General features: G+C 42.4%; 1 protein-coding gene across 1 annotated transcript; it reads right to left on the bottom strand.

The window, feature by feature from the left end:
• Positions 1-1,778: 1,778 nt before the first annotated feature.
• ZRSR2 (zinc finger CCCH-type, RNA binding motif and serine/arginine rich 2) lies at positions 1,779-18,770 on the bottom strand. Its single transcript, XM_032100711.1, is given in 12 exon segments — positions 1,779-5,004; positions 5,635-5,744; positions 5,918-5,973; positions 8,255-8,468; positions 11,307-11,422; positions 13,487-13,525; positions 15,774-15,860; positions 16,045-16,164; positions 16,167-16,278; positions 16,574-16,670; positions 16,819-16,898; positions 18,670-18,770. Coding segments are annotated over 12 exon segments (1,560 nt in total). The 5' UTR covers positions 18,717-18,770; the 3' UTR covers positions 1,779-4,522.
• Positions 18,771-25,240: the final 6,470 nt, after the last annotated feature.

Below are 25,240 nucleotides of genomic sequence, written 5' to 3'. Positions count from 1 at the left end.
TCCAAGTTTAGTTATTTACATCCATTTAAATTGTAGAGAAAGCAATAAATTAGCAAGTTTTTGGAAAGCTTGCCACATTAAACATGAAATCTATTTAAGTGGATGTTAAATTGATGGGGTAGTACCACTTCATTTGAGAATTAAACCACATGTTGGGAGAGATTTCTGGATAATACAGACTGAATATTCAGTTATTTTCATAGAATTCTGAGCAAGTCAATACAACGTTTACAATCCTGGTCTCAACCAAAAATATGTCAGATGAATCTGTTCTCCACCTTTCTAAAAGAACTGAACTGCTGCTTGATGTTATCAGCAAAAGCATGGGGAAAAATTACCATCTTTGGGCATTTCTGAAATTAATTTGGAATGAAATTCTGGTTTTTGAATTTCTGGTCTTGTGGGGAAGGGTTTGGTGGGGGGAGGGGAGCTAAATAATAAGTGAGAACTTCTGGATTGTTCAGGCAAGTTGATTGTTGTCTTGAGTGTCTTCAACTTCACTGACTTAAGTCTTCAACTCAAAGCGGCCTTCCTAAACATCTGCTCTTCCTTTTGGGGTAAGGCCACAATGATGGTCACCCTGTGGCTGCCTCTGTCAAGTTCCCACGTACCATGGGTTATGGTTGTCCAGCTTGCTTTGCAGTCTGTCCCATGGCTCGACAAAGTATTCCCTGTCCGTGTCACATCAGTTTTGGTTTTCAGCCATAGATACTGAATTCACCTGATACATCAGTGCTGAGCAGGAGTATATGTGGAATAAGTGGGGTTTATTTTAATTGCAAGCTTATAGTGAAAGCAAAATGAGCTGCACTCTTTGGATGATGTAAGAAAGTAAATGAAGCTTTTAGGTTATTAACTACCATAGACGTCCATGTTTCATGTTTTGTAAGAAGTGCTGATCCAGGACAGGAAGCAATAGCATCTTTTAGCAGGCTCTTGCATGTCTTTAGAAAAAACCAAGTTATTTAGTGCACAGGAATGTCACTGGTAAACCTGAGGGCAGTTTCCGATAGACTGAACGTGCTAATACAAAACCGGATGCAAAACAGCCATGCTGCCATCACAGGGCATAAAACTGGGAGAGGAGTCACTTGGGATGCATTTTGGACAATGTACCCCGTAGATAAGGGCTAGGGCAGAGAGGGAAGGCCTTGTTGGGTGTCCCTAAGAAATGCCTTGCATTCAACACACAGACATGTGCCACCCCTCCTCCACCCCTTGTGGGGGTTGGCTACTCTGGACAGGCAGACAGGGAATGAAATCCCACAGAAGTGGCCACCAGCTATAGTTGGAGGGAAGGCACTCTGCTGCAAGGGGGCAAGCCCAGTTCCCTGATGCCTTAATTCTGCTGAGCAGCAGCAGTGCCCATGCCTACAGGGGTTCCCACTGCACTGCCACTATTCCCCTTGTGCTGCTGAACAAGGTAGTGTTGCTGCCTGGCTGGGCAGTTCCTCCTCCACTGAAGGGCAGGAGCAGCACCTGCTCCCCACCGTGACTGAAATGGGGCATCTGGCAGGCTCTGGCACTGCCACCCTGAACCTCTGTGTAAATGCCAGAATTACTCCAAAGCACCTTTGTGATCCCTGCAGAATTCACAACTGAAAAAAAGTATTTTGAAAGCTGCTGCTTTTAAGTAGTCATTAAAGTCAAAACAAAACTTGGCCCCTATTAATTCACTTTACAAGGTCCTTTTCTGTGACTATGTGGAATAACACGCAATAGGAACAGGCTATTCCTTACAAATTTAAATGCTTTCTGTGTTCTTCTGGGGCTTCTTCCCTTTGAGAAAGAAAATAATTAATCTTTACATTAAAAAACTTCTAGGCTGTTTGTCTCTCCAGAATAAAATAGCTCACTCAGATAATAATAAGGAAACACAAAACCATGCATATAACACTACTTAAGGTTATGAAGCAGAGAATACTGAAAAATACAAACTCCGAAGTTAGGAAACTGGTAGAATCCCAGGTTTCATGCTAACAAATGCAAGCTAAATGTCAGATCTACAGCACTCAAATTCTGTGTAATAAACTGTGTGTGAAAGTGAAGGGCAATCACAGCTACCAGTCCTACACTGCACAGATACAGCCAGCACGTTTGGGTCCAGACCTCAAGAAAAACAAGCTGAAGCTTCAGCCATTGTAGTAGCAGAAATAAAGTATATTTTAATTTTTACATGCATTTCTGAGCAAGTTTGGTTTTTTGATTTTTTTTTTTTTTGTTTGTTTTTTTAATACAGCCACTCGGCTTCCCAGATCCTGTTACAAAACTGTGGGGACAAGGAGCCTAATTACCCATTCTCACATCGGTGTTACTGGGCACTTAGTTTGTAATCCCACGGAGGCCTGGTTTGCATATTTCACCTGACTGGTCACAGGTTCCCACCACCTCCTCCAGCACTTTTCGTGACAGCCGATTTTGCTGGGATAATGCTCCGTGCCGTCCGGCCCTGTGACGCGGGATGCACAGCACCTGCACGGGCACAAGTCAGCTCTCACACCACAGCTGTGGGAAGCAGGGCAGCCCCAGGGAATGGAAGATGTTACCAGCCTGCTGGTGGCGAACTGAACCACAGTTTGCTACATGCTGTGCCAGTGACCCAGCGAGATATAACTGAGCATCTATGAAAAAAAAAAGAAACTTTAGGGAAAATTGGTTGCTAAGGTGTAGTGAGAAAAGGTACATTGTAAGAAACTGGCGGTCACAAATTTCTCAAATGGAATCAAAAACTTAGTGCTGTCTATCCTTTGAAATATGCCTTTCAAAAAAGTTATTATTTCAAAAGTTACGCTATTAAATTGCAACTCCTACATCTGTTAATAACTAAAACATTTAATCAAATTAACTAAGCTACAGCTCTGCCTACAGTTATGACAATATATAGTGAAAGTCGGGTTTGAACTGAACATCACTTTTGTTGGATTACTCCATATTGGACAAGTTACACATGAAGAAAGAAGGAAAAATGTATAATCAGCATGCTAGGTGCAGTATGCATTTAGAAAAGCAAAAAAATATATATATAATATCCAGAAGCAATGTTCACTCAATCTTAACTATCCTGGGGAAAAACATTCTTGCTGTGAGGAATGCTACTGGTAAAAGTCAGATACCCAGATTTTCTAAGGGAGTTTATGTTACAGTGTTGGGAGTTGTAATGAATTCCTATTTGGGAGCACTTCATGCCTACTTTAGGCTTCTAACATGGGGTCTGATTGATTCTCTAAAGGCAGGAGCCCAGTTCTTTGGAGAGGCTAAAGGGAGTTATCTCTACAGACCATTAGGGCACTTGCACCTTCAGTGCCACAAACTCTCTCCAAGTGTCTGAGGACACTGAGGTGCCCAAGTTAAAAACCTGAAGATAAGCCATGTGAAATACAGTACATCTAGCAGCACAAATCTTTTAAATAAAAGTGAAAAAATACTGGTAAGGATTTATCTAACTGCAGGTACTTTGCTAATATAGCTGTCATTTCAAAAGGGTTTTGTCCCAGTAATTTCATTTTTATGTACCCTACTCTTCACCTTGGCTGTAGGAAAGCAAGGCAGTAAAGTGCCTTAAACTGTTCGTAAAATAAACTTTAAAAGGCTCTAAGTCAAGTCCTCCTCTCCCAAAAACATAAAAGTATTCTTTCATGTATAAACCCTTCAGTTTCTTCAGCCACTCTGCAGCCATCTTGATTGAGCCTTCACAATCACATCTTTGGTTCCCACATGGACACTTTCCACCCCTCCAGCACAGGTTAGGCAGGTTGTTTTCACCTAAAAATGGTGTGCAACCAAGAGGTATGCAAAGTATTTCTAACCTCACTCGAGGATTACAGTTCCGTGGTCTCCACTCTTATTTGGGGATTAAGGTACTGAATAAACTGCTTGTTTCTCTGTGTACTTGCTACTTGGTTTTAGTCTACTGCAATCCCTACAATCAGCTCAGCAGCTCAGTGAGGGCAGAGAAAAATCCAACACTCATGACCAAAAAGCTCCTACTGGCCAAGTATTGTACCATCAAACAGTGATGTCTTTGAGATCCCTTTTCTCCAACTCATAAAACGATTAGATTTTCTTTGTCTAGAAAGAGATTTCCCATAAACAGATGAAAAATACAAATGGCAGTCATCTACACAGACCTGGATCTGCAGTGTGCTGGGGTGTGAATTTACTGCACACTGGCTGATCTGTACTAACTCCTTACAGGGACAGTAAACACTTAACACACACATAACAGAAATAAGCATATACCAAAGAGGCTTCACTTCTCTATTTGTACTCAGTGTGCATCCAGGTGTTGCAGCAGTTCAGAGGGACAGAGGAGCTAGAGTACTTGACATTCACACCTTCTATAGGACGTAAAACTTTTAATTTTCTCAAGCTTCGCACACAGTAAACTATGTTCCTTTATTAGGAAGAAACATTTTAATGTGCAAGAACACTTTATTTGAAATTCAAATATATCTGGTGCCCTATTGGAAAGATTTCTTTGTCAGCTCTATTTTTATCAATTAGTGATTTCTGAAAATAATTCTCACTTTGTTTTGGGAGTTTCACTATTTTTTCCTCTGCTGCTTGATCTCTTTTTACCCCTGCTCCTGGATCGAGAGGAACTCCTGCTTCTGCTCCTGCTGCGTGTCCGACTGTGACTCCTGCTGCGACTGCGGCCTCTCCTCTTCCTGCCCCTGCTGTGAGACCTCCTCCTTTCTCGACTTCTCGACCTCCCCGACCGGCGCCGCCTCTTGTTTTTGCGGCGATTCTTTTTTCTCTCAGACTCTCCGTTTCTCCGGTAGGAATGGTCGGGGCTGGGGCTGCCCCTTCTCCTGGACCGGCTGTAATAGTCGTCACGATGGCTCGATCTGTTTCTCCTCTCAGAGTTTTTAGACAACTGATGAGTCCGTTCAGGAGAAATACGTATGTCTCTATTGGCCTCCCAAAACTCATTGTTTGGATTTTTGAATACATGAAGAAAGTTGCAGTGTTTCCCTCTCGGACACTTCTGCCTTTCAAATAAGCCTGCAACAGATTAGGGTTTGCTTTTTTATGAACCAGACCTGTTAAATCTCTTTCTTCATTATGTACCTACTGGAAGAAACTTAATTATCGGAATTTTTGCTTCTCCAAACAGAAGAACATGCATCTGACCACCTATCAATTTAATTCACACAGGATTAATTTTCACTGTGTACTTTTCTTGGAATTAGCTTTTTAACAGCTATGAAGATTTGGTTTTAGTTTAGAACAAACTTCATTTTTCATACCTTAATGTAAGAAGGTAAATCTAGGTAAGTCAAATATTATAGTTACTGCTAAGAACCGTTGATAGTCCAGAAACTGCTGTTGCTTCTCAACAGATAAATTAGCACTTCCTGTAGTTTCACCCTAAGATTATTATTTCTAAAGTTATAATCCAAACCTTCATTTCTAGACCATGGTAAATCCACTAGAACAATTCAGACACTTACATGACATGGTGTAGTACTCCCTTTCTTTCCTGGATCTACACAAGCAAGTTAGCACTTTTGTCTTCCAAACAGAAATGAATACAACATTAGGCAGATCTGAAAGCTACAGACTAATCCCTCTTTTTCACTTCCATGAGTGAGTACTCTTTCAATAACACATATTCTCTTTTCCAAGACTCACCACATATGGCAGTTTTCCACCTCGTCACAGGACAGAATTCACAGTGAAGCTGTCTGCCTGCATACCATCGTCCACTGAACAGAGCCAGAGCTGCCTGACAGTCCTTCTCCCTTTAAAAAGTAAAAACAACAGACAGCATTACCATCACACAGTTATTTCAGACACCAATTTTGAGCTCCCATTACACTATGAGAATGAAGTGGATGGACAGTACAAACACTTCTCATTCATGACTCAGCTCTGGAGTTCAGTTCTAACGCTTGGTAAGACTGCGAGTACTTACGACTGGTACTGGACGTACACATTTCCTCGCAGGTGAGGTTCATAGTTGCAACTGACCTGAGGGGATGGAAACAGGAAGTTAGGGCAGTGGAAGATTTATGCTGTACAGCAGCTCACACATTCTGAGATGGGCAATTCTCATTTATGACAGTTCATCCATATCAATTTAGAGATGATTTTCTTCTGAATACAGTGTTAACCAAAAAACAAAAAAACAAAAAAAAAACCCCAGAAAAAAAGCCTTTCTGGCTTACGTTTGACTGTTTCCAGCACTATGCTTTGATTAAATCTGGGACCTTGGCTTCACTTAGTCCACAAGACAGCTTGTACTCCATTGTCTTGCACTTGTCTGGGCCAACCCTACTATGCAACATCCAAATCCTGCTCTGACAACAGTTAGTAGTATCCTCAAGTGGAAATGAGGGATTCATTACAGTAAGCGACTCTAGAGGAGTGTATCTTCACAGCATCCCGTGAACTGGGTTCGAAAAGCTGAAGACACCATCCTTCACTGTACAGTTCTGAAAAACCTTTTTTTGTAATGATTTAGCATTCAAAGTATATCTAAAGCTCTCAAAAATATAAACATTACCTTTGAAAAAGCTTGCTGCTTGTTACAAAAGATTCTGAGATGGGCAGGTCCAAGCAGGTGGAACCCAGTTCTCCGGGGCAGAACTGCAATTCCAGCCTCTGTTGCCTGCAGGCCTTGTCCAATATTCGCAGCAAACTAGATTAGTGGCTCCTTTCATCCCTGAACCCTGGCTGACCCTCAGGGAATACCTCTTTGTATGCTGGATCAGGAAAGGGCTTCAGCCACAATAACAAGCAGTTGTACAATTAAGTATTACAGGGTAAGGAGTCAAACTATTTGAGATAAACAATGTCAAGACAAGAACAAGTGAGAATGATTTTGCCATAGCCATTTCTGGGTAGGAGAAGAACCCTAGTCTTCTAGGGTAGTGTTTTATCAGGATCTTCCAGATTCTGGAGCAGCTTCCCAGAAAAAACAGCCAAAACAAAACCTTGGACTACACTGGAAATCAGCTGAAAGACAGGTGTGTATAATCTGATTCTAAACGGTCACAGAGTCTCAGCTCAGTCACAGTTAAGATCCCTGCAGCCAACATGTCATTCCGTAGCATCTCTAATGTAGTTAAAATGTCCATGAGAATCACTTTGCTGTTGCACAATTGTCTAAGAAGCCACGAAATGCCACACTAACAGGGACCCAAGCAGGTGCAGCTTAGCACGGCTGCACAGAATGCCACTACAAAGCCAAGGACCTGACTTTGCTGATAAGGCTTTTCAAGCCATGCTCCATAGGAAATCTGCATCCTGTGTTCTAGTAGAGGACAGCCTGCTAATATCCCATGAGTCAAAATACGGAGGGGATACTCCACTCCTCCAAACAAGTGAAGGTTTCTTACCTATGAAGCTCATAATGCAACTATTGAAAACTCACTCTTTCTACTTTTCATCTTGCTTGAAATGCTAATGCTATCTCAGTCCTGAGGCAGTTGTCAGTAGACGAACACAAAAGGAGAAAAGGCACTATGTGCCTCCTGGTGACTTCAGGAAAACACTCAGCAATGGCAAACAGAAAGGGATGCTGCAATAGATTCTGATACAAGGAGATTGCACCATCCAGGCTGCATATTTTGGGGCAACATGGGACTGTCAACACACATCTGTCATCTCTGAGGTCTCCATTTACAGATCCCTCTTTTTCCCCATAAGAAATCATAATATAAATGGGAAAAAAATCAGTACAAAACATTCAGCAAACCAAATGCACAAACTAACGATGGATGACAAATCTCAAGACGATTTATGTAACTTACCTTTCTGTAATTCATCCTACTGAAATATCTGCTATCTTTTCAGTTCATTGTAATCTGATTTTATTTTATTCAGCCAGTCCTAAAATGACATTGTTTGGGTGTACACTCCAAATACATTTCATACCCCACTATTTCATTCCTTAGGCCCAAATACAGTAGCTCAGATGTATTTATATTGTCTAACAGTCTTAGTGGACCCTCTGGGGCTTAGCACAGGGTAAGAAAAGAAAGAACAATGGAATAAGTGGACTGTTGAGCAGTGTGAATAACTTGCAATATAGAAGCACAAGCTTTTGTAACAGTTCAGGGGAATGGGAGAGAAGATTCACCCAGAGTAAGATGGTGCTCTGTAAGAGTAGTGACAAGTTTACAGGTGACATGAGAGATGCAGTTTGCTGTAAGGATGGCTGCATAGTTCCCTAGTGTACACAGGCTTTGGCTGGGGCATGCTGGACAGAACTTCTCTTAAGGCTCATGAACCATACTTGGATGCATACCTTGAACTGAACCACCTTCCCCACATTCTGAAATTCAGGGAGCACGTCCTCATAGAACTCCAAGAACTGCTGGTAGGTCTCCTCATCACTGTACTCGAGACTGGCATCTGTGTCATAGTCGTCTCTCCGGCACTGCTCCATGCCAAAAGTGATGAACATCCCTCGCACGAGCAGTGTCTTGCTAGATGTGGGGTAGTTATGCTTGCGAGAACACCTGGACAGGTGTAGTGAAGAAAGAGAAGTGGAAAGATTGGCACTTTCAGCAGAAAAAACACTTGTGAAAGCTTCAAACATTTGCCATTTTCACTTACAGTTACTATAAAAGAAAATCCATTAGTGGAAGATCAAGATATTACAATTACTAAACCAAATCTTTTGGAGTGAGTTTGTACATAACCTTAATGCTTTCTTAATGCCATTAACAAACACGTTCTTGCTTAAGAAACCACAACTACAAAAGCTATCAATATCAGTGTCACAATGAGCACTGAAGTAATTTCTTTTAGGCTACTAGGGTTAATGTGTCCCCATTTTCTGAAGGGCTTAAAAGATTGTCAGGAGTCTTTCTATAAAGAGATTTTAAAGCAAGTCCCTGCTCTTCTTTTTGCAAACTGAACAACTTTTACTGAAGTTGTTTTCATCATATAGGGATGGAAAGCAGGAGTGAGGGAAGAATGGCACATTTAGACCTGCATCTGGATGAGTACAAGACTGGTATTTTTCCACTTCTAACAAAAAAAACCAAGAAACCACATGAAACAATTACAAAGGTTCTTCTAAGTCAGTCTTATCTTGATCTGCATCTTCTTGGCAGCCATAAAAGTATTAGGTCTCCCTCACCATGCATCATATTCAGGCTACCTTACCAACATGCTGAAATACAGTTCTCCCCTACACACCTTTAGATTCAGTAAGAACACAGATGTTCTCCATGTTTATTTCACTGTGCTTTATGATTCCCATGCAATATGTCCCCAAGCAATGGGGTCATACACTCTCCAACGCATTTCTCCTTGTCATGACATGATCAGAAGAACATCCAGACTAGTAGTCTCTTTATGTCACTGGACAGCACAGACAAACTGCAGGGAGGTCAGGTCTCAAAATGGGCAACTACAACCTAGACTCCAGCTAGGAAGCTTTTCTGCACCCAGTCAGTCAGAAGTGGACTCTCACCTTCTGGTTGACACCTTAGACTTCAAAAAGCAAACAACAAAAAAAAATCCAATCTCCAAACCCAAAACTAAACCAGAAGACAATTAATTTGATGCTTATTATTTTTTTACATTTTAGAAGCTGCCTCCTTTTGCTGTTCAATTTCAATAGAACACAAACCCAACCAATATTGTCTGTACATAAAACGATACATTCACATGACAGAACAAAAGGAACCCCAAGGAAAATGAATGACTCAAGAATCCAACATTACTGCAAAACGTTAGGTTTTGAATTACTGGGGAAATTGGTAGTAGCAAACTCAGCCGGTTTTAGCTTCTTCAAGACATAGTGAACTTAGACAAGATTCAGCAGTTATTTGTTGATAACACTGGCTCTTAGTTTTGCACAACTCCTTCCAACCCATCCTTCCAGTCCTACCCTAGCTGTACCAGTCCTTCAACTCACAGACAGCACTAGACATTACAATGACCAGATTATGAAGGAAGCAGGTATGTGAGGAAAAAGAAAGAAGATGAAAGAGAGGTAGCTGAGATCAACAGGGGTTAAAAGAAGAAGGGCAGAGTATGTTTCTCAGTATTTATTTTCCAAGGGTTATTCATAGTTCAAATGCAAAGTTCAAAGCAAAACTGAATTTTATGCAATCCATAAATAAGCCGTGGAGGCTATCTCCATTAAAGACCACTGAAACAAAAACACTGTGAAGATTACAAAGACCTAGACATTTGAAAAAGAATGCTGTCTACAGTGACATAGCTGGTGAAATTTTTATTATAGAATTCAACACATATTTAAGAATAGAAAAAAAGATGTGAACTTGAAGCTTCCATATAGTTGAATTGTAATTATCCACAGTATACATCACACTGGAACAAACTACTCCTAGGATAAAGAAAACTACAATAGCTGGACCACACATGTTTCAGTGATATAAGTTAGTAAAATAACCTCAGAAGTTTTTGCTGAAGATTCATGTAATAAATATCAGAGTACTTCTCTGCTAAGCTGTTGTTTCTCCTTAGCACAAAAAAAATCAGGGATTTTCCAGCCAGAAGCTGCATTTGGGTCATCATTGTCTCTGGTCGGTGATGAACATGTACTCCACAAACTCATTTATACTTCTGGCTTCCTCTACGTCCTCTGGCAACACGTTTGCCATTTGTTTCATATGAGAAAGTCCTTTCTTTTTCAAAGCTGGTAAACATTCAGAGACACCTAACTAAACTGCAAATAATCACTCCCACCCTACTCCTGAGTTTGCTGTTCATCTACCACAGCCCTCCTCCATCTCCCTCTTTGAAAGCAGAATCTGGACTTGTCAGCCACTTCTACAGGGGTGTTGCTCATCTCCCATCATCCTGACGAGCTTCTCTGTTCTTGCCTTTTACTACACTTCCCTCCTGAAATAGGGCATCCTGTCAGCGTACCAGAATCATGAATGAATGTATTGCACATTTAAATAGTGAGAACTCTGGAAGCTACGTGACAACTTTCCCAACTGTGCAGATTTACCTTAATTTACTTTAGTCCATTTGGGATTCGAACAGATGCAAATTAGAAAATAAAAAAAATCTAACATATGACATATCAAACCTGTACTAATAACAGACCGTATACATTCTGGCAGGCGTTTAAGCTAAGGAAAACTCATTCTGACCAGTGTAACCAGAACACAGCCAGAATGCACCATCAATAACATGCCATAACAATAAACAGCTCAATTCCAGCCAGGCAATGCTCTGCTCTCAATCCACATCCACATCCACGGAAGTATTTTATGTGGCAATTTTTCCTCCGTTTGCTTATGACCTAATTAAGTTTCCTCCCTTTCATCTCCCTAACACACTTCTATCCTGGTATATATTCAATGGATTACCTGTCTCCAAATCGGCAGGAACCTGTTTTAATATAGAATGGGCAGTTCGCTCTGTCCTTCTCTGTTCCCAGATTCTCTGGGGGCTCTGGGTTGTGCCAACTCACACCATTCTCCAGCTGTGGAAGAAACATTAAAGTACACAGAAGTTAGAGACAAGTAAAGAAATAAAACTAACTAAATTCACATGCAGTTGTGAGCACTGTGTTTCTACAAAGCAGGCTGAACCTAATTAAAGCATTGTTTTTCTGCCTTGTACACCTGTATGGTGGTTTAATCCCAGCCAGCAGCCAAGCCCCGTGCAGCCACTTGTTCACAGCCCCACCAGTGGGATCAGGGAGACAATGGAAGGGTAAAAGAAAACTCGTGGGTTGGGATAAAGACAATTTAACAGGGAAAGCAAAAGCCAGGCCCACAAGCAAAGCAAACCCAGGAATTCATTCACTGTGTCCCACGGGCAGGCAGGTGTTCAGCCATCTCCAGGACGGCAGGGCTCCACCATGTGTAACAGTGACTTGGGAAGACAAACTCAATCACTCCAAATGTTCCCCCCCCCTTCCTCCTTCTTCTCCCCCCTTTATATACTGAGCATGATATCAATGGTCTGGAATATCCCTTTGGTCAGTTGGGGTCACCTGTCCTGGCTGTATCTCCTCCCAACCTACCATGCACCCTCTGCCTCTTCACCAGCGTGGCAGTATGAGAAGCAGAAAAGGCCTTGGCTCTGTGTAAGCCCTGCTCAGCCATAACAAAAACATCTCCACATTCTCAACCCTATTTTGAGTGTAAATCCAAAACGAAGCCCCATACTAGCCACCATGAAAAAAATTAACTCTACCCCAGCCAAAACCACCATAACCTGGCAGAGAGAAAGCTACAACTATTTACTTATTTTTCTCTGCAACAGCCCAAAGCTCAGCATCATCACTGTTAAGTATATAACTGCATATAGAAAAGGCTAAAATAAAAGTAACCTGCTAAAGGCCAGAACTTAAAAAAATTAAATTCATAGTTAAAACTGGAAGTAAAAGTGTCCACACTGATCATCTTGGATCATTAAGATTTCTATAATTCAAAATGGCTTTACCAAGTTGCAAGCCTTGAATGACTACAACCCAGACACATATTTAAAAAAGGGAATTTTCATTCTAACCAAATAATCTGTAAAGCTGACTGGCCTAAGTTCTCATTTTAAATCAACTGAGAACTCTTTTTATTCACAAGCAGCATTTGACCTAGCTACCAGTTCTGTTCATGACTTGCAGCCATAATTTTCTATCACCAGAACAGCCCTGTTATATCAGCAGTAACTGAACCCTGAACTGATACTCTAATGCAGTCTCTAACATACCACATTTCTGACTATTCCTTCACAGACATGACTGCTAATGCATCTTGAGCTCTGGGCAGGCAGCAGTTCAGAGCACTTTCCTACCCATCTTATGAAACAGATTCCCTAAAGAACTGTTTAAACATGATTTGGAACCAAATGTAACTCCAATGTAGCTATGGCAGTCAATAAACAATGGATAACTAAGTTAAAACATTTTTTCAGATTCATGCAGTGGTTTAAACAGAGCAAGAATCTTCACAAGTTTAACCACATGACAGGGATAAAAGCCATATTATTCTTTAAGGCAATTTCTAAGATTCAAATGAAAACTGCAGGTTTTTTTGCTACACACTGCCAGCTTGAGATCCATGCTCTTCCAGACATCCAAGCAGTTAAGCTTCTCCCTCCCCCACCTTTTTATCTTTTCCTTAAAGATCTGTGCCCTCCTCTACCACTGAATCCTCTTATTTACAGCCTGACATCTGCTTAAAAAGACAAGTTTATCTGGCCACCCAGGACTGACAGATTTATTTAGAATTACAATTCACAAATAAACCATCATGCATAGTGTTTTTTAATAGCACCCAGCAGTATTTCCAGGTTCATTTTGACTCAGACCTCCTGAACAGTCATCAGCATGCACAACTGCACTGCCACCAACCAGCCAGAAATATGCTTAATTATGTTCCACCCAGTAAATAATTGTTTACAGCTCATGCAAGCCACTATATATTAAATTTATTCAGGCCTTTAGGTTTTCGAGAGCAGATGGACAACATGCTAGAAGGCAAACACCGGATGGAAATTAAATCACTTTTCAGTTCTTTTTTCAAAAAGTCTCTGAGCATACCTGGCTTTCAGCTTGATCCAGCATCCTCTGCACAGCTGCCTATAAATGGTGCAAACACAGGACTAGTGAAAACCCTGAGGACACGCAAAACATCTGGTTTCTTTCGTTAAGAACCTAATTTACAATGCTCAGTGATTATGTATAATGAAAGTGTGATGGAGTTTGCTTTAAAAACAAGAGATTTACTTTGGCTCTGTAGCAATTCATGTACTACAAAGCTGTTAAAGGATACATCAGACAAGACCCTCATGTAGATTATTTTCCAAACTAAATGATAGACAATGTCAAAGTTTAATTTTCTTTTTTAAAACTATCATTGAACTATCGATGCTTAAATCTGTCTCCTGCTCTAGTACACAGCCTGGTTACAGTTAAGTCCATAATGGTTTAGTTGCACTAAATGTTTTAACTTACACATTTTATGGAACACACAGAAAAACACAATGCTTAGTGAGCCTCTGTTGAAACAAGAGATGCAACTCTTAAGAAACTTAAACATCATAAGTTAACCACATCTAGCTCTCCAAATACAGGAAAGCAATGAGGATATTCTTTCCCTTCCTCTTCCTAAGCGGGCTGAGTAAAACAGTATCACTCTCCAAAACTGGCTGGACACTACTTCTAACAAATTGTTCTATGAAATTCCTAGGAAAAAGACATTTAAACATAATCAATACAAGAAAATATGCTAGGACCGATTTAATTTGAAAGAGAATTAATTAAATTAAAAAAGAGGAAATAAAAATTAAAAATGTAATTCAAGATGAGGACTCAGACAGCATCTGGTACTGATCACCAAGGATGTCAGATATTATCCACCCTAATAAAGAAAAATGAAACAGAACAAACAAACTCCCCAAACCACACAAACAAAAATCCAAAGCCAAAACCACTCCTTCACCCTCTCCAAAAAAGCCTCAAACCACCACCATCCATCAAACCAGAAAACCTATTTCTTCATTTTAGGGAGGAAAATTAGTTTTTTTATCACTGTTACAATTTGAATAAACTGCTGTTTCAAGACACAGGCAAAACCAATTAACTTTCTGCTGCTAAAATGGGTGACTCCACTCTTAGCTGGGTATCAGTTTCCCTCTGGGTGCCTGTCAATGCCCTCTATGAGCCAACAACTCACTATCCCAGTAAATAATAACCCAGAAAAACAAAAAGCAAAGAATCCAACAACCAAGCAAAAAAGAAAGCTGCGTCCATCTAGTTCAGGGACACAAGTTATCCCACTGAAGGCTTGGCAAACCCAGACACGTGGACAGAGGGGAGGAATAAAATCTTGCTGTTATCATGGTTCAACTCTCTTCAAACTATATCTCAACCCTAAATAAAGGACACAAGCATCATTTTCTCTCCCTACTCTGCAAAAAGAGAAACGGACACTCAGTACCTGAGGGAGTAAGACAGAAAATACAACAACTGCTGTTCTTTGGCACCTCTTATTCAACTGTTACATAATCAGTGGCACAACCAACTATTAACTGCAGAGAGACAGAACTGTCTGCTCATGGCTCTTCTCCTGCCATGGCTACCAGACACAGCCACAACACACCTCCCAGTGAAATGACTGGAAACTTTGTGATTGTGGAGAATCTAAAATGACCAGATCCTAGAAAGCTGCAGTCACTCTTCAGTGGCAATAAGACCAGTCCTCACACTGCATTACTGTACAGGACATCTTATATCCAGGTCACTGAACTTCTAAAACTTAGAATATTAAGTTTAAGAATAATGTATTGTTAACAGAAATGTTATCAATGACTTATATCTTCAATATCATTTTTTATTCCACCCAAGGAGCTCTGAAAAAAAGATACGTCCTGTTGGATGAGTCAGGTAAAGAAGAGCTGTAACACATCTTTTGATTAAGAACTGTGTTAAGGAACAGCAGCAATGTACTTCCATATTCCATATCCTCTTTGAGCATTTTCTTCAGCACTGACTGTGTTCAACTGGGACATTAAGGAAGGATTATCTTTAACACATGATGCAGAAAGTGCACTTATCAGAACCTGCATTGGCACAGTGCCTTCATATTTACCTGATGTAAACAATTACATACTGTGAACAACCAGATGCATTACCAAGAGTTACTTCAGGGTATCTGGACCCCCTGGATGCTCTTTAACACTGAACAATAGTTTAGTAACTTAGACAGAATGGGTTAACTAATGCATTTGCTAATTATAACAAAATCCCTCTTCAACATGCATAACTGTTGCATCTGATCATGTCACAGGATATATAATATGTATATCCTCCCACCACCAGGAATCACCTCTCTCTCTTTCTTCTCCTGTTGCTTCTGCTGTGCCACTTCTCTCTCTTTTCTTTGCTGCTCTTCCCATTCTTCTTTGATCTTCCTCTTTGTAATAAAAAAAAATTAAGGAACAAGGTTTTACAATCAGTCAAAGTCAAAACTACCATGTTGCATTACAACTCCTTGACCATTAAGTTTTCATCCAGTCAGAAGCAACTAAATCTCTGACAAAAACCATTTTAGGAGTTGTTTTCTTTTCTTTTCCATTGTGCTTTTCTATACAAAAGACAGTAGAGCCTATGCTTCCAAACACAACAGCATCAAGAAAAGTGAGTCCATCACAAAATAATAAAAGGTAGTATACTAAGTCTACCTTGTTGCCAAGCCCAACTCTAAGTTTTTATATCTTTATACCTCTTCTTCTTCTTGACGCTTTCTTGCAGCCTCTTCTTTTTCTTTCTTTAGCTTGAACTCTTCTTGGGCCTTTTCTTCTCTCAGCAACCACTGCTCATGTAGTTTTTGTCTACCAAAGAAACCAGACACCACTTAGACCACCCACTTAATGACTACCCATAACTGATGCAACTGTCATAAATACAACTCAACTTTGTTACTATAGTAATAACTGCAACTTATCTAATCTTCTTTAAAGGAGAAAATTCCATAGGAATCATTCAGGCTTTAGAGAAAAGGACGGTGTAGCCTGACATACTCAATAAAGATTGTGTTTCATGGAATATATTCAAACTTTTCAAAGTACCAAAATGGAATTGATTACAAGTGTTTACTGCATATATGGCATTTTCTAGATTTCTCACCTTTCTGCCTCAAGTTTTTTTTCTTCCTCTTCTTCCTCCTCTTCTTCCACTTCCTCCTCTTCCTCCTCTGACACAGATTCATCTTTTTCTGCAGCTTCTGAGAAAAAACGCATGAGAAGTTCAATGCATCTACATAACATCTACATGATGCTACAGCCAACAAAGATACACAAAGTGATATCTTTTAAAGAAACAAAAAACCCCCAATCACTTCTAGTTCCACTGACAGTACCAAATTCAGTTACCTGAGTCCCTTAGTTTGGCAAGTGCCTGCCGCTTTTTTTTCCTCTTCTCCTTCTTTAGAATAGCTCTGTACTTTTGATGGCTGAAGATGAGAGAACATTCCTTATGTTAAAACAGCCAAACAAATAATTTTTACTGTCATATGTGCACTTAATTTCCTTCAGCAATAGAAAAATCCCACAAACTGCACAATTAACAGGCACTTATATGAAACAGTAACTCCACGGCAGCATCTGACGTGACAAGGACATCTGTAAATCTGTGGCTGTGCTGTTAAGACTTGCATGTGGGCAGCAGCAAGAAGACACCGCACATGGGGTCTAATCCTATTTAAGTTGTGCAGTATTTGACATCATCACCAACTCCATGAAATCTCACTCAGCTTCTAAAACTTGGTCACTAGATAAGATCAGGGAGAAAAGCTTGGAGATCTCCTACCCTACAATTTTGGCACACCTTTCAGCACATTCTAGTCTTTTATTTACAGGACATGAAATTTCAAGTCCTTTCTCTTCTCCTTTGATATTCTCCACAGGCAGCAGTCCCAATGCACAGCTAACAAAATACACTCCACAGCCCCCACAGACAATGCTCAGCTCTGCTCTTCTGCTACAGAAGCTTGGCCAGACTCTTCCTTGCTTGTCTGACAGCTTTGAAGAGCTGCCTACAAGCAGCACCATGTTTTCACTATGGTTAAAATGCCTCTAATGTCTAAAAGCCTTTTCACATCAGGCTCTTTTCTTTCAAGTTTCATTCTATTTTTCCTATTCCTAGCCAGTTCATAATGGATAAATAGGGAGGGACGATCTTCAGCTCTTGCTATTTGTGCCACACCAAATGCTGACGGGAGATCAAAACCTTCCCCTTTTGGAGCGTGTAATTTTAAAGATTCCACAAGCGTAACTCAGAACTTCACCCACATCTCCAATCCTGTTCAGGATTGCTCACATCCTCACCACCTGCACACCTCTGCGTGCCCAGGTGACACCACGGTGCGTGTTCTGGCAGCAGCGCCTGCCCGCACAAACCAATGTCCCCACCTGTGCCCTCCGCCTCTGACCCGGCCAGCCCGGCTGCTTCTCACCTCGTGTCCCTGCCTGAAACGGATCGCATCCCTCAGCAGGTGCCTGGCGCTGACAAGCGATAACCTCCTTTCCAGTTCCCTGGGAACTTCCCTTTCTTGACACCCAAGGAAAGGACGGAGGAACTCCCCTTACTCTCAGGCTAGCACGCGAGGAGGAGCAGCGTAGCCCAAGCCGCTGCAGTGCCGGGGTTCGCCTCTCCCTCCAGCCGCACGACACCGCAGCGAGGCCTTGGCAAACACCTGGACACCCCGACCGGGGAACGCCGCTGTGAGCGTGGCTGCCCTGGCCCACAGCCTCCGCGCCGGGGCTGGACGGGGCTCAGCCCGGGCACGCACATGCCGCTCCGCGCCGCGGCCTCCGCCGCTCCCCGCACCACCCACGGCCGCCGCCTTCCCGGGCTCGGGACGCTGCACCGCCCCTCCACAGCTCGGGCGGGCAAGCACAGCGGCCCCGCTCCCCCGGTTCCGGCCGGGGGCGGGACCGGCAGCGCCCCCCGCCCGCGGCTCCACTGCCTCCGGGCCCGTTCGCCGCCCCCAGGGCGGCCGCGCTCCCGTCCCGCGAATCTCCGAGCCCGGCTCCCCTCGCCCCACCGGGCCCCGGCCGCGCGGAGCTGCGCCACTGCCGGGCCGGGCCACGGGGCGGCCTCAGCCGCGGCCGCCGTGCGCTCGGGCGGTCCCAGCCAGGACGAGGCGGCGACTCTCCGCAGGGACCCGCGGGCCCTTCCCCTTGCCCCGGGGGGTCCCGGCCCCGGCCCGGCCGCGGCCTCACCTCGGCTTCCCCAGGGGGGGCTCGGGCACCAACATGGGCGCCGCCATCTTGCGGTGCCGACGGGACGTCACGTGACCCCGCGGCGGAAGGGCGCGCAATCGGTTCCGGCAGCCGCGCGCGGGCCGGGCGCGCGCCGCGTTCGCGTGGCGGGGGGGGGGCTCGTGTGGCCGCTCCGTCCGGAGCGCTGCCGAGGCACCGAGGGCACGGAAAGGCGGCACTGGGGAGTCCCATTTACCGAACTCTCTCAAAGACCAAAAGCGAGGGAGTGCACTGAACGCTCTTTTGTCACAGAATCGCAGAATTGGCCAGGTTGGAAGGAACCACAGTGGATCATCTGCTCCAACCTCCGTGCTCAGGCAGGGCCATCAGAGGGCACAGGGCTGTGTCCAGACGGTTCCTGAATATCTCCAGTGAGGGAGACTCCACACCCTGTCTGGGCAATCTGTTCCAGTGCTCGGTCACGCACAGTAAAGAAGTTCTTCCTCATGTTCAAGTGGAACTTCTTTGCATCAGTTTCTGCCCATTGCCTCTTGTCCTGTTGCTCGGCACCCCCTGAATATGGTCCACCCCTGGATCCATCCTCTGGCACCCCGCTTTTGATATTCGAATGTGTTGATGAGGTCTCTCAGTTGTCTCTTCTCAGGGGTGAACAGGCCCAGTTCCCTCGGCCTTTCGTGATTCTGTGTAATGTCCTCAGCCCTGCTGGGTAACTGGGTGCCTGTGCAGTCTCAGCTCGCCTGGGGTGTTGCTGCTCATGGCAGTGCCTGAGTGATGCTCCGGGCAGTGACTGGCTGCCCACAGCCTGTGCTCTGGGAGCTGTCTTGGTTGTGTTGGGAATTGTGTGTGGGAACGGGGGTTTCGGTGCCTGCCATGAGGTGAGCTATTAGTGTGTCCCTTGGCTGCTGTGAGCATGGCTGCCCTGGCCCACAGCCTCTCAGAGTTGAGGGAAGTCACAGTTCCAGTGCAGCAGCAGCAGTAGCAGCAACACACCGGAGTGGTACATAGATCAATTTAGCTCACACTGCTGATGTATTCCCATCATCGTCTCTGAGGCATAGTACCTGACCTGATTATAAACGCATTTCATGGCAGGAAACTACTCCACACAGACCCTCATGGTATGATGGATGGAAATACGCAAGTTGTCAGTAATCAATTCCTCTGCGACACGAGTGCTAGATTGCAGCCTTCGGAGGCAGTGTATTTGTAGCTTTCATTTGGGCATGTTTTGCATAGTTATTAATAATGTACATTGTTGATTAAGGTCTAAATTATTCTCCTAAACCACAATGTGTGAGCTTATTTCCTGTATCCTAGAGGTACTACGCTGCATAAACAGCCAGAGCTGCTGACGGTGAAGCACACCACAGCAGGCTCCATCAAAATCCGACTAATTGACTGTGCTGTTCGTTAACAGCATAATGAGTATCCTCTTAGGTTGAAGCTCAGTGAAGTTATTCAAAGCGAGCATGTGACTGCTACAGTCAGCAGTTACATTTGCCACTTGACCAATGAATATTCAGACCGTGACCTCTCTGCTGTTACTTAACCATGTGCCAGATCCTAGACTCTCTTTTAAAATGAAGGAGTTGTCATCAGTAGTACTTTCACTGTTCTTGTGCAGAACATACATGTAAAATAACACATAATTTGCTGTTTCTTGGATACAGAAGATGGCAGTATTGTGCATTTAACAACTGATGAGCCATGACACCTGTGAAAGTTTTGAAAAAAACAGCCAAATGTGTTTTGTAATCTTATTTCATTAGGAAATTATAACTATAACTTTCATCCTCCCTTCAAGAGAGGAAGTACCATAATATTAACCTTCCTTTAAACTATTTATAAGTCTAAATTGAGAAATTCAATCATTTCTTTCTTTGGTATGCTACATTTCATCATGGTATTTTTCCAGTGTTCTTAGGGAAGGCACCATCTTAAGCTTATCTATTTCAGCAATGAAAAGTAGGATTTCATTTTAAGAAAACACAAAATATAACAGCTATTACAGATATCCATAATGATTCTGGAAAAAGCAGTCATTCTCTTCAAAGCAGGAATACAATAGTTGTGTTTTTCTCCGTTTTGTTTATTCCTATTAATTTATACACATACAGCAACTTGATCTTCACGTCCGGGTGCAGACTTCCATACAATTTAATTAATACAGTGTCAGAAAGAAAAAAATATGGCCATTCCAGGCAAGAGCCATTCACATATCCAAAGTAATATTGCATTCCAGTCAGTAGCTGTTAGTCCTTACACTGGAATTATAGACTGTGGGCCTTCACAAGCAGAGTTTATTTTTGTGTCAACCTTCAGGTTGTGGAACTCACTTTTCCATATTTTGTAAAGAAAAGTACTCCTGCATGGTCTACTGCCATGTGAACCCCATCATGAGAAGGTCAGTATTGGATGCACAGATTATACTTCATGGAATAGCCCAGAACAGAGAAACTTTTATCTTACAACTTCTAGTTACATACCATGAGTTACATACCACGTTGCACTCTAAATCTCTCTGTGCCTTTCCAGATGTCTGCACAGAACTGTGCATGCACAGTAGAGCAGCTCTGAGTCGAAGTGCAGTGACTGTTTGGCACACATTTGAACTTCCTTTCACTGTGGCTCTTCTGGTTTCCATTTCGTGTATTTTCTGCCATTGTAGACTGACACAAGCAGATAAGAAGGGTTCACTCTCTTTGTAGTATGCCCAAGCCCTCCGTGGAAACAAGAAAGATACATTTTATAAACATACAGATTATGTAAAAGTTGTCCTCACCATAATATTTGCCATATGCTCCAGGAGAAGAGTGGCACTTTCCCTCATGGAATTGTACATTTTTTTTTTTCATGGTTGATGCAAATGGACATAAGAGAACATGAGGGAAATGGCAGTCAATCACTAGCCTGGATTTGTTGGACCCAGAAAATACATGCTAAGTAGGAGACATCCAGGAGGTGTGGGCTTGGGATGGGTCAGTTTTCATTGATACTTCAGGGCTGTTGTTTGTTGTTTGATGATGAAGTGCCGGCAGCAGCACCATCCTCCCACCCCCTCTATGCTGGAGGTCTCTGTGTTCTCAGTCTCAGTGCCATCCCCACTGTGGGCTGTCCTTGGTGCTTTCCACTGCAAAGTGCCCTTTCCAAGGCGATACATGGGAATGCTGGAGAGTGCATCCTTCCCCCAGCTACATGACTGTCTCGAGAGCTAAATGATTTCTCACACACTGTCTGCTTCTGTGAGCACTGATAAAAACTCGGAGACAACCAAGTCACTTCTGCACTGTTACAGTGATGACAGTGGTGGCAGCCCTCATTCAATGCCCTGTTTCCTCAAAACCTTCTGGTAAAGATCTGCAGTGTTTGTAATTTCCACTGCACCCAGGGAACCGTGCAGCGCTGTGCACAACTGGGTCTGGAGTTCGCCAGGTACATTTCCATGAGTGACTAATGCTGACAGTCACACATTGACTCTTTCCTCATAAGAGTTCGACACAACTATTTAAGACTAAAGATTAACTTCCTCAGAGTTTAAAACTGTTAATTTGTCAAATTTGAAAACTGAGGTTAAGTTTAGCCATAGCTGTTAATTAACTTCTACAATAGCTATCAATATTTTACTTCCCTGGGATTTTCCATTTCAAAGACATCAAAAGGAGCAGAAAAAGTACATTGCTAATCACATGGAGAAGATGGAAGGGGTTTGTTCGTTTTACCAAGTCATATGCTTCCTTGAAATTTCAGTCCTCTCCTGATTTGTTTGGTAGTCCAAAATTTGATGTATTTTAAAATATATATGTACAGATAATACATTAGCTTCTGTAGACCAAAAGCATTGAAAAAAATTACAGAGATACTCTTATTTTCAACCAGGCAGACAAATTCATTTGGTGCAATAAGAGAAATAATTCTTTGCACTAGTTCAGTGATATTTCTGGAATGCAGATCGTGCATGAAATTTTGCATGGCTATGATCTGTAGCTCCACAGTAGTTAGGAAAAAAAAAGATGCTATAAAAGAGGAGCTACTTAAAAGTCTAACGCCTCACAAAGTAGTCAGTTAAAAACATACCTTGCATATGTGCATGAAGATTGTAATTTGTTCAAACAAACTGATGCCTGACTGATTAATCAGTGGTAAACAAATGCAGACATGCTTAAACAGTGCTATGTATCTGGCCAAAATGGGAACAGAAAGTTATCCATGCATATAGATTTATTAAAAGATACAAAGTGGCAGAATGTCTGTCTGTCTTTTTAGATTATGCAGATATACTCCATTTGTAAACTGAAAAGTTGCAGTGCTTTTTAAGACAGTATTTAAAAATACCATTAATTTGGAGCAAAGTTATCTTCCTGCTAACACCTGGTGTAGTCTTGCATGTCCACCTGGCTTATTTAAAAAACGTGCTGGCTTTGGAAAAAGATTTATAGATGTGTAGCAACTGATTGTTTATGTGCAGCACTTTGTGCATGTACAAATGGATAAGCACGTGGGCCTTCAGCTGGATACATTTGGCACACATCCACATTGCTGTGCACATATATATCAAGTGCACGGTGCTCTCCCTGTGAGCTGTGAGCTGGGGTGTTTATCACACTGCTTCTTCTCCTGGCCTCCTCCCCTCTCTGCTGGAAAAAATCATTTGTCTTGCTTCTTGCCAGCAAGACAAATTGGGGAAAATCAGCCATCCTGGCTGGAATTCAGCAGCTCTGATCAGGGAATCCAGTCATGTCCTCTGAGTTTGTTCCTGCTGGGTGTCGTGTGCCTTCGATGTACTTTGACACCGGTCCTGTGCAATTCTGAGGGGAAGAACTGATTTGTGGTGTTTTACAGCAGGGAGAAGTGGTGATGCTGCGTATCACACTCAGTTCCACTTGCCTTCTGGCAGCAGGGAAAGAGTGCTTGGCTCTTCTCCTCTCTTCCCAACTTCTTCAGTGTTTCCCCCTAAGGTACAAAAAAGTTCACGTGTTCACTATTGAAGCAATGCACATGAATTTACCATGAAACTGATTGTATTCACATTGTTTTAAGATTTTTTTAAAGTTACAGATGTTCCAGTAACCTGACAGTCCTTCATACATCTGTACATTTTTCAGTTCGCTCCTTTTGATGTGCATATATACAGCAGGTTAATTTAAGCTGTCTTTAGAAATGAATACATCACTTTTTTGTTTTCATAGGCAGAGATTAAACATTCAAGCAGATAATGTATCCAATAGTTTTGTACCCAGACTGGGTTGCCTAGTAAGAGTAAAGAGGTACCTGGGAATCAGCTTGGTGAATGACTTTCAAAGATGGGATATCAAGTCCTTTAACATTGGCTTCTAAAAATGGTTTAAATTACTGAAACAGTAAGTTCTCTGTTACCCCAAAGTCAAATATTGAATGTAGTAAATACTGGTTATTGTTTTTTGTAAATTCAGTCCAACAATTAAGTCAGATTTTCTCACTGTTTGTCATTTGTGTGAAGCTCTTTGGGTTTGCAGTCTCAAGACACCCTTCGTAGTGCTAAAGGACCAACTGAAAGTAATTCTGAAGCGATCTTCAATGTAGGAACTAACCATTAATCAGAATGGCTACAGGAGGAGTACAGCAACAGAATGAAATAAAGTAATCCTGTCTTGCTGCCTAGATTGCAGAGACTGTTCAAATACCTGCAATACATCTCAGTTTCGGAATTGTTTTTGTCCACATTTATTTATTTGTCTTGGTAAACATTTGATTAATAGTGTAGAGTGCATTAAAATATTTCCACACGTGTGTGTACATGTATACACAATGAGTCATGTCTACAAAACAAAAATATGTTCCTATACAACATGCTTCCTACTAAATCCTTTTATTGCACCTCTGCTTATTCTAGTTGCTACCGTAACGAGCCTCTAACAGGAAAAAAGTATTTCTCCATGCACATAACAGTTCTTTTCATGCAAAGCAATGCCTCAGATGTTGGATGTTTTTGTGTAGAACAAGGCATTTGCTCTGATGTGCTCAGACCAGCTCCTGAGCCAGGACATGGGAGTGGGACCGGGGTGGGGATGGGGGGACGTGGCACTGTGCTCATCAGACTGGCCCTTCACAAGTGCTGTGAGTTCAAAGGCAAGTGAGGGGCAATACCTGAGCCCTGTTTTTTGGGTCCAGGGATTCTGTGTTCATCACACATTTCTTTTGGCGGGGTGAAAAGGGTGCCCAATCTTCCCTTATCCTCAAGGACCCTCAGTGGGGCCAGACAGTTTCCCAGGGAAGACAGGTGGTGGCTTTCTTTGGGATCTAGTGTCAGCCAAGCTTCAGATTCACCTGCTGTGGGTAACAGTTGCCAGCTGCTCTGGTGTGACATCCCACAGACACCTCGTGTGTCTGTCTGATACTACGCCTGTGAGAAAAAATGATTGGCCTGGAGCACTCTGTAAAATTTTGTATTTTTCTAAAAAGGAAGAAGGAAAATTAATATTTGTTGCAGCTTTTTTTTTTTTTTTTTACTACAGAGAAAACTAGTAAATAACTAACAGAAGACAGTTGTTTCTAGTGCCTGTTTTTAGCTAAAATAATGGGGGTTAATTATTAA

The sequence above is a fragment of the Corvus moneduloides genome, chromosome 2 (genome assembly GCF_009650955.1).
Source record: "Corvus moneduloides isolate bCorMon1 chromosome 2, bCorMon1.pri, whole genome shotgun sequence".
Taxonomy (NCBI): Eukaryota; Metazoa; Chordata; class Aves; order Passeriformes; family Corvidae; genus Corvus; species Corvus moneduloides.
The sequence above is the reverse complement of the archived record's forward strand: the minus strand, read 5'-3'. Positions and strand labels throughout refer to the sequence as shown.